Source organism: Rousettus aegyptiacus, unplaced genomic scaffold, assembly GCF_014176215.1.
Source record: "Rousettus aegyptiacus isolate mRouAeg1 unplaced genomic scaffold, mRouAeg1.p scaffold_m13_p_7, whole genome shotgun sequence".
NCBI classification, from domain to species: Eukaryota; Metazoa; Chordata; class Mammalia; order Chiroptera; family Pteropodidae; genus Rousettus; species Rousettus aegyptiacus.
Genome location: NW_023416310.1, coordinates 22483109 through 22493520, shown reverse-complemented (window position 1 = coordinate 22493520; position 10412 = coordinate 22483109). Strand labels below are relative to the sequence as shown.

General features: G+C 41.7%; 1 protein-coding gene across 1 annotated transcript in view; it reads right to left on the bottom strand.

The window, feature by feature from the left end:
* Positions 1-438: 438 nt before the first annotated feature.
* Positions 439-10412, bottom strand: part of GALM (galactose mutarotase) — a 45085-nt gene continuing 35111 nt past the window's right edge. The window contains exons 5-7 of the mRNA XM_036224508.1: positions 3786-3927; positions 2139-2313; positions 439-1519 (exon numbers count right to left, since the gene is read on the bottom strand). Of these exons, the coding sequence (XP_036080401.1) occupies positions 1442-1519; positions 2139-2313; positions 3786-3927 (395 nt within the window). The 3' untranslated portion in view covers positions 439-1441. The remainder of the gene's footprint in view (positions 1520-2138; positions 2314-3785; positions 3928-10412) is intronic.

Below are 10412 nucleotides of genomic sequence, written 5' to 3'. Positions count from 1 at the left end.
AGTTTGCCCATGTAGAAAATGCCAGAAGCAAAGTTAGTGTTCGGGCCGCTAGCTCTGTCACGGTGCAGTTCTACATCATCTAATTGCTGCTGTTAGTTTTGTCTCTCCCAGAGAGACTGTGGTATCCCTGAGGGAATATACTTCATCTTAGACATTACATCTTAAATCCCTTAAAAGACCCAGCAGAGAACTATGTACAAAACTGGTATTCAGGAAATCCATGCTTAAATGAATTTTAAAATGGTTTATTTTTGTTGCTAAGAAAGACGAAGTAAGGGAAGCACAACAGGTTACCAGGTAGGTAACTTTCCTCTAGGAAGATGCTGGGGCTCATATTGGAGAGCATAGTGGAATCTAGAACATACCGTAGACTTGGTCAATTTCCCAAAGGTCCATGCCTCACAGATTTAAATATGAGTGAAGAAACTAGGAGTCTTCTGAAGGAGCAACAATATTTTTATTTCAGCTGATTGCTAGTATATAATATAAGGTACATTTCTTTAAAAATCAACCAACCTAAACCTATCATTGATGATTCAACTGTTCAGGGAAAGAGGGAGCCCCAGCCTCGTCTACATAACACAACATCTGTTCCTGGTGCAATGTGCGACCCTCAGGTAGGCCCTCTCCTCACACTAACGCAGCTCCTGTGTCCAGGAGCTGCCTTGGCAAGGCTGGACTTTCTCAGTTAACTCCAAAGACAAACAGTAGAAATGACAGATTCTTTCTAAATATGTTGTCCTTGCACTTTTTTTTTTTTTCGGTCCTTGTACTTTAAGTCACACCACTTCTCAGGCTCATAGACAATCAAACTCAAATTCAGACTAATGCTTTTTATAAAAGTGAATCAGGGAAGAAAGGATGGCTCTAACAGGTAACCCTAGGAATGCTCTGGCAGATGGAAGAAGCAGCAAAGAAGAGGACTCGAAGTCACATGAACTGACCTCAAGTTCTGGATAAAATTTGTCCTATCTGTGTGCCTTTAGGTGGGTCATTTACCCTCTTTAAGCCTCAGCTCCCTCACTTCTCGATCATCTGCCTTGTCAAGGCAGTGAGGTCCATCTGCTGGCATGGTTTGAGGTAGAGGAGGAGGGGAAAGAAAAGGAATCTCCTTGGGGTACTTTAGACTTGGCTTATTATAAAAACAACTCAAAGAACAGAGGGGTGAAAAATAGAAAAGAAAGAGGCAGTGTGGAGAGATGGAGCCAACATAACACAAGAGGCCTAGAAAACATTTCTGGGCTGGGGTTAGACAATGACATCAGTGGTTAGATCCTCTTAATTACACAGAGACTAGAGCTGGTCATTAGACCTGGATCCAGTCATTGGAAAAGGAAATCAATATTCAGACTGATTGTCTTCATCTCATTTCTAAATAGGAGACAGGCTGCTGAAGAGGCTCCCAGCCTGGCCCTGGAGCAGGTCATGTCTTTAACCTTCCTTAAGCCACAGAAAACTTGAACCAAGTGGTATGATCATACTCCTCACCAGGTCTCAGCAGCACAGGAGGGAAGTGAGGCTGTGAAAAGGAAAACAACACAGGTTACACTTTGCCAGCCCAGGTCGCACCTTTCACCAGGATGGCTTCTGGACTGGTCCTTAGACTAGCTCTGTGAACCAGATGCCAGTGTATGGACTATTTATTAAAGGTTTGTAATGAGATAAAGAAGTTGAGCCAGAAGGAAAATCAAATGCATCACTAAGCACACTTTGTCGTAGTCAGGCTTTCTGGTTGAAGGAAGCAGTGTGTTGATTTACGTTTCGGTGCAAACTGTTAGCATATTTTAGGCTGGTGCTTTGCACGGCATTACTCTAGACAACAGCTAGAAAAGAAAGTTAGGAGGAAGCACATGGGAAGCGAAGATGTGAAGGATCATCTCAAAAGTGGTTGCAGAAAATGAGTAGGTATCGATAAAGAGAAACGTTAAACCGAATAAAGGCTTCGAAGGTACAAAATAAGAGATTTAAAAAAGCATGTAAATGCTGTGTTAGTAACTTGACTGTGTTTATCATTACTTGGAGAAGAGAACACACATGGACTTTTGAATCATACAGACCCGACTTGAGTGTTGTGACCTCTGTCATATAGTGTAACCTCAAAGACAACACCACTCTGACAGGCCAGCCTGTGGCTTTACCTGATTGACTGCATCGGGCCAGTTCTGGGTCTCGAGGCAGAAACCGGAGTGCTTGGGATACACTGCTCCACTCTTGCCCTTCAGTGAGCCGTCCAGGAAGTTGCCTGTGTAAAACTGGACGCCAGGCTGGGTGGTGTACACCTCCAGTACCCGCCCGCTTCCAGCATGATGGACCCTGGAGATGAAGCCAAACCACATATAGGTCCAGGGAGGAAAAGCAGGCAGGGACAGGTAGAAGCTAGGAAGCAGCTTGCCATAGGAATTGGACCCAGCCACAGAGCCGGGGCGATATATCTGGAGGAGACGGGGTAGAAAGAGCATCATGGGAAATTTTTGTAATCTCATAGGTGAGGCATAAGCAGGTGGTTTTGAGGATCCTCAACAGCAACTTCTCACTTGATCTTGACTCCTCTGTGGAAGGACAAAATAGACTCACCCTAGTAGGTAGGTAGGGGTGTGTGTGTGTGTGCGTGCGTGTGCGCGCACGCGCTGGGAACAGCCAGGTTGGAGAGAGGCAGTTTTAGGGTCCCGGAGGGACTGGGACTCTTTCTCATAAAGGGTCAAAGCTCTCTGCTTGGCCTGGAGAAACAACCAGCTCCATCTTTTGAAACCGAACAGATGCTTTTCTAAATTAAATGCCTCTTTACCCCCTCCCCTACCCTGGGACTAGAGCAGGGTATGGTCTTTAGTCAGCTCTCTACCTATAGAAACCCCCAGATCTGCTAGATTCACTATTTCCTTTTTTTCCCCCAAACCAGGCCTCTACAGAGGTGAGTGCTTAACCTGGTCTTGTATTTGGTGTCAAAGGGATATAGCTAAAGAAAGGCCTGGATCTCACAGTCTTACCGAGAAGTAAAACATCCCCACAATGTGTAGTCGACCAAGAAGTTCAGGGAAAAATGTTTGGGAGGAGAAAGGCCAGGACTTGCATAGCAGAAAGAAGGCAGGAGGTCTCCTCAGGTGGGAGCAATGGGGAGATACATGTGAATAGTAGGCAGAGAGGAGAAAAGTCGGCTCGAGCTAGAAGAACACAGCTGGGGTCTTGGTGCTGGGCCTTTGAGGGAAAGGCTTCTGAAGTGCTCTATTAGAGCTTGAATCTTTATCTCTGTGTCATTTAAAATCCATTCGTTCTACAAACACTTATTGATTATTTGCTAGTGCCAAGCATAGTAGAGGTCGGGTAGAAGGAGGGAGTGTGCACACGAATGCCTATCCGATGAGGGTGGAGTGCGAGTGGTTTGAGAGAAATGCAGTCGCCAACCTTCCATGGAAGTAGTAGGCAGGGCGAAAATCACAGATCAAGAAAGTACCAAGGGCTCTGGGAATTCATAGACAGTAATGACTTTAGTTAGGAGGAATTAAGGTTTTTAACAAAAAATGGGCTTCGAAGAGCGGGCAGAGGTGAGTAGGGGCGAAGAGAGATGGGATGCCAGGCAGGGGAACAGGGATAACGGCATGGTGGGGGCGGGGGGCGGGGTGGTAAATTCTACAGAGCTCGTCAGTGGAATCTAAGCTTTGAAAAGACATGTGATGTGGTCTTCGGTCCCTGTAGCATAGTAAATGGTACTGATAAGGCCAGAGGAAAAGCTCCTCACATCGGGGTGGGTATCTCTTCTTCCCCAGAGGCAGGAAGTGAAAAGTACCTACCGTGCACAAAAATGCTTTTCCTTAGATCTCGTCAGACAGAAATTGTGGTCAAAGCCATTGACGTGGAACTCCTGCAGGTGTTTTCCAAGCTGCACTGGCTTCCTCAGGTCAAATGCAGTTCCTTGCACTGGTGCAACTTCTCCTGGTATAAAAGGCAGGTAAAAGGCCAATAAATGCCCGAATGAAACACGGTGTTCTAAAGACCTACTAGTTCCGCCCTCTCAGCCTTCGTTTCAGTTTGTAAAGGAGACGGGAGCCCAGATCCTGAGAAGGAGAATTAATTATTGGATTTCCCTAATTGTGAGATGCTATTGATTGAAAGATGCAGTAACATTCAAAAGCATTCAAGTGTGAAAAAAGAAATGTGGCATTTCCATTAAGTTGGATAAAAGGTGATGGCTGTCATAACCACTGAGTTAATCACTTTGTTGACATTTCTCATTTTAGTGCTAAAATATCCCAGGGCTCATAACCAAGCATTACCAACTGGCAGTAGCTAACCAGACACTATAAATGTCCCTAAGATTAGTGATTCTCAAACCATTTGGGGCCATTTTTAGCCAAGGGAACACTGGCAGCCACCCTTTCCCTATCACTTTCCCGATCAGCCTGTCAATACACTCTACACTATGGCGGGAGCTCTTAATAAGAACACTGCGACAAATTAGTTAATTGGGACAGTGCAGGGCAAAATGGGATGTACGGCCACTCAACTATTTGCCAGTTTTAGATCGAATCCTTTGAATGAAAGCTTTGTGTCTCTAGGAGTGAGTCCTGGAGGCGTTATAGTCAGTCAGCACTATGCAGATTCCGCAAGCTCTAAGAGCAGTATATTTGTTCTTATCAAAATGAGACATCCTGAAGCCTCTTCACAACGATGTGGATGAAAGGTCACTCTTAAAGGGGGCCACTGCAATGTGAGGACCCTCAACTCTTACAGGGCAAAGCACAGAAGGAACATGGACAGGAGGCCTGTCTTGAAGGTCATCACACAACCAGAGCCCAGTCAAGAACGCCCCTTCATGGAGCTATAGAACTCAAGGGCATTGGGGCCAGAAGGGTTCTCAGAGCTCACTCAGTCCAAACTGCTCATATAACAGATGAGGAAACTGAGACCCACATAATTTGATATTATCTAACAATCATCTGTGATATTGACATGCTATATTTCATCAATTTAAGACACTCGCTTTCATATTTTAAAATCTCTGAAATCACGTCATGGTTTAACTGGCAGGTTTTCCTTCATGGTACGTAAATAATGGTGAGCCTTACAATTGAGCATCTTAGAGTTAACAAAACATGTAAAAATAGTTTGCTACATATTACCCTCTACTAAAACCACTGAACAAGTAATCATGACTGTGAGGGCAAAAAAGAGAAATCAGGATTATTTTGTGAGTCATTTCAACTAGAGATGCAAAGCAGAGTTTGTCATTTCTCAACAGATGGTCCTTCTAAACGTGCTTGCCAAAAGGCTGTAGTATGGGTTTTACACTGTTCAGAAAATTGTGCCATTTTGCTTTATTGCCTCTCATTCTCTTCCTAACTTTCAGGTCTGCTCTTCCCAAGATACTAGGCCGAGTCATTTCACATGGGGTACACAAATATTTTGAATTTAGCTCTATTAAGAAAGCTCGGGTAATGTGAGGAAGCCCAGAGACCAAACTGGTTTCTTTACGGCACCATTCACTCTTCCCGGATGGCACATTCTTGGAATATGTCAGAGCCAAAGCAATGGACTAGGAGCCATTCCCTTTGCCACACTTTGCCCGATCAATGTTAATTAACATTGCTGTATGCCAAGCACGCTGATGGGCAGGGACACCACCCATGAGACACAGAACCTGCTTGTGGTCTGGAGGGGGGAATGGACACATGAGCAACTCATAATCACAGAATGTGAAGAGTGCTCCAGGAGGGGCAGAGCTGTAAGAAAGAAGACAGGCGGTGCGACTGCGTGGGCCTAGGGGCTTAGATTTCATGGATGAAAGTGGTTGAGCTGAGGCTTGGGGTGAGATCAAATGAGGCTGAGTGGGTGAGGAAGGTGGAAGATGTGGAAGAAACAGCTTGAATACAGGTGATAGGAGAGAGAGAGAGAGAGAGAGAGAGAGAGAGAGTGTGTGTGTGTGTGTGTGTAATAGGGCAGAACACCTCAGAAGAGAAAAGAGAGATTAAGTTAGATTATGAAATCACTTCTCTGAGCCTGGGTGTTTTCATCAGTACAATGAAGAAAAGTTGGACTAAATCACTGACTTTCAATCCCCACCCACTTCCTGCAGAATTCCTTATTTCAGAGGAAATCGTTAGAGGAAGTTCGACACATACGCACACGCTATAAATACATATATAAAAGCCAGAGTGAAACCAGTACAGGCTCTGAGCAGTTCAGCTAGAAAACCCCAGGTACAGATGATAGCAGAGGTGCACTCTGCCAGCCCACCCCCCAAAAACGTGGCCTGCCTAGGAGCGAGGAGCCCCCTCACCCCAACCCCAGATCCTCGGGTCTTGCACCAATTACGGAGAACTCCAGATTCCTCTGAGCAGGCCGAAGCACTCTGGCCATTCCTTCTTGAGAGGGAAAGAGGAGAGGGGCTCCGTTCGAGAGCCTTGCACGATGATACAGTGTTCTCTTTAGGAGTTTTCTTGTCCCAGAACTATGTCATATATTTTAAAGGTAAGTACAAACATTGCGTGGTTAACATACTCTTTTCGGTTGAGAATTACTTTTTCTTTTCATGTGGTCAGATGGAGGAAACGTTTTAGGAACTTGATTGCTAAAATTGCTTTAAAATTGCTATTTTTAAGGGAGACAGAGTATGCAGGTAGCTAAGAAAGATCAGGAACATGTACTTTACTACTGGAAGGATTAAGGCTATACAAGGAAGAATGACTTTTAACCACTTAAAGTTTTGGTTCTCCTTTTGTGGTTTCCTCAATAGGAGAGAAAACACGAATCTCCTATCTTTGAGCAAATGACGGCTTCCTTTTCTTAACTCAGAGCTGCAATTTAGAAATATAGTCTTTCTGGCATGTGAGAACTGGGGTCTTTGAGTTCAGAGGGCTGCCAGGGTGCCTGGGATCCAAAGCACCCATGGGAGACATGGAGCTGGATGATACCACCCTTGAGTCCAGTGTCCAAAAGGGGAATTTGAGAAGCACACAAAAGAATCCTCTTTTACCAGAACCAGCTTTAGGGAAAATTAAGTAACATTCCTTTTGAAAACATCCTTTAAGACTTTGTTTCCTTTGCCTTGTTTCTACTTTTACAGAAAAGAATTTTCGAATAGGTAATATTTGCACATTTAATCAATTTAAAAGGTAACGAATGTAAAAGGTACAAAATGCTATATAGTAAAAAGAATTTCTCTATTCTTTGTTCCCTGCACATTCAGTTTCCTGTTATTTGTTTTTCCTACACACTTCCAGAGATCCTACAAGGCGCGCGCACGCGTGCGCCTACACACACACACACACACACACACACACACAGACTAGCCTGTTTCCACATCAATCTTTTCACTCAGTTTATCTGGGAGGTTGTTGCTATATTTATTCCTAGGTATTTCATTAGATAACTTGGTATGTACTCATACTTTTCTCTATTTTTTCTAAGATAATCTATTTAAAATTATTTTGGGGAAGTCACAGTTACAAATTTGTTTTCCTAGGAAGTTATCCACTTCATCTATATGACTCTCATATTTATTTGTAAAGACTTGAGGAAAGAAATAATTTATGATCCTTTCAATTTCATCTGTCTGTGTTGTTTGCTTATACTCATTTCTAATTTTGTGTGTTGAATAGGTTAACACTTTATTATTTACTTTATTGACTTTTTTCCTCTAATGATGCAGCTCTTGAATTTATTAGTATTACATTTTCTTCCTCTTTTCGAAATAATAATTTCTGCTATTATTAATTTTTCTTTTGTTTTCTTGGGTTAATTTTATTTTTTTTTTCAAATAACTTGCACTACATGCCTAATTCATTTATTTTCACATTTTTTAAATTAATAGTATTTAGTACGATAACTTTCTTCTGAGCAATGCTTTATATTACATGTAGAAGTTTCTATTACATAGAATTATAACATGTATATTATATTTCCATTTATTATATATGCCAATATATTATGCATACATTTCCATAATATATAATATAATTATATTATTTAGTTATTTTCTAGATATTCCTAGTTTGGAGTTTCATTTCCATTTTGATCCAAGAACTATTAGGAGAGAGTCAAACATTTCTAGGTCATTTCTAGGTCAATGTATTACTTATATTTTGTGAAACTGCCTGAGGTTTTCATTATGGGCTTATATATGGTCATTTTTTGTGACCCTTCATTGTACAAGTTTTATTGTTATAAGTTGTCTTCTCTTATGCAATTTAATGCTTTTTGTCCAAAAATCAGCCTTTACTGAGGTACAATTGAGACCCTCAGCTACTTTGGCTTTCATTTGTTTGGTTTGCTTTTGAGTTTTCATATTTTCAACCTTTCTGAGTCACTTCATTTGTACACAACATTCTCTTGGGTTTTGCTTTATGATCTCATATGAGAGACTTTCTTTAATAGGGGGGCTCTAAGACATTAATATGACATATATTTCCAAGTGTTCTTAGTTCTGTTATTTTATGCTATGTTTTCTGTGTTTATGAATTCTGGTTGTTGCTTTTTAAAAATCTTTTAATATATGGCCTGTGTTTGTGCATGTTTCTGATAATGTAGAAAGCTTTATTTTCGTTTTAGTGGTTACATCTATGTGTAAGTAACTTGAGCATAATATTCTTAATCTTCTATTTCTTAGAATGTGAGCTTCTCCTTCCTCTTCGCTACTTGAATTGCGTTTCTGACGCTTTCAACTTTAAGTATTCTAAAAAGGGCACTTTTATTTCCCAGTAGATGGTGCTAGAGACACAATACAAAGAGCTTGATTTATAAAACATCAGCCTCGTCTGAGCTGAGTCAGTCCTCTAAACTCTGATCCATTCTGGGAGAATTAATAGTTGAACTTTTTGGATCTCTAAGGTTAAAAGCCAAATCCTGGATAGTAGGGACCCATCTGGGTGCTATTACCCTGTGAAGTCTGGGTGACCAACCACTTCCTACAATGACTTTTAAAAAGGTGACATTCTTTACGAAAAAGAAGCAGCTGTTCTCATGGGCTCGAGATTTTAATCTTACCAACCCATGTGCTGAGTGGTAACTTATGTTATGCTTTCTTCCCTAACCTTATATAGTGTTCACAATATTTAGTTCTTTTTAAAGCCATACTTGACTCAAAAATCTAACTTTTATGACAGTCCCAATGTGATTGCCCAGGTCAGTTGAGATTACTTATTTCTATTGACTTTAAGGAAAAAAGGAAGTCACAGAATTTTCATGAAGGGAGGACCCAGGGCACATTTCTGATCTTTTTGCCTGATATTGAGCAATCTACAAATCAATGTTTACTTTAGATTTTCTCTCTGTAAAATGAAGCTATTATTTGCTGTCTTATACATTACATGGACATATTCGATAAATTATATGCTTGAACATCTTCAGGAGGATGGCATAAATATAAGCATCAAATTTCAGGATAACATATAACAGAGCAGAAGCTAGAGAGGATAAGACTTCCAGAATGGCAGAGAAGCTCTAACTTAAAAAATGAGAAACTTGGGATAATTCTAAAATTAGATTTTTGCTAAATGAGAAGAAAACAAGAGAAAAAGTTCCTCTTTTCTAGTCTCATGACACACGCCCTTCATGTGCCTCATGGTCAGGCATAAGGAAATTTTGGAGTTTGTCTCCATATCCCCTACCCCACCACACTCTGGATCATTTAAGAGTCCTTTCTAATGCCACTTCCTCTGAAGCACTGTAAGATCTACAGTGAGAACGAATCCTCTTTTCCTTTTTGTCACACTTTGAACATACTTCTCCCCAAACATTCATTGCGTTATGGAATAATTATGGGATTATATCAAACTATTTGTCTATGAGGACTGTGAGCTCTTAGAGAGCAGGGATTGTGTCCTATTTATCTTTACACCCTCTGGGCATGAAGCAGAGCCTTTACTTGAATGAAAAACTGATTTTTCTCACTAAGAATTTGAAAAAGGAAAGTGCAGTTCTAACTTTGGTTTACCTGAGTATGTGAGTTTGTGCTTTGGTGTTAAGAATAGAAGGAAATGTCGAAATAGTTCTCTCAGCAATGCTGTGTACAAAAAATGAAGTGGAAATGGAAAGGGTGCTCTCAGAGAGGATGTCACATCACCAGACTTTGGCTTTGAAGCCATCAAAAAGCTGGGGTGTTGGCAGAAAGAAGCTATTTCCTGAAGAGGGTTTCTTCTCCTGAAGTCTGGCTGGGTTTGCTAAGGTCTGAGCAGCAATGCCTGGCAGATGGTTAGCTCTGATTCAAAGATGTAGGTCAGAGCTGTAGCTCTGGGGCAGAGGAGTCCCCTCAGGTGGCATTTCTGCTTCTCCATTTCAGGGGAAGTCTGACTGTGGGCACCACTAAGGACCCCACCTGAGGTTACTGTCATGAACTTAGAGGGAGACCAGCAGCTACAAGGTGGCAGCTGTGGAGGGCGTAGGGGGTGGGATTAATCAGGGTTGGGTTTTGCTAGGAGAAT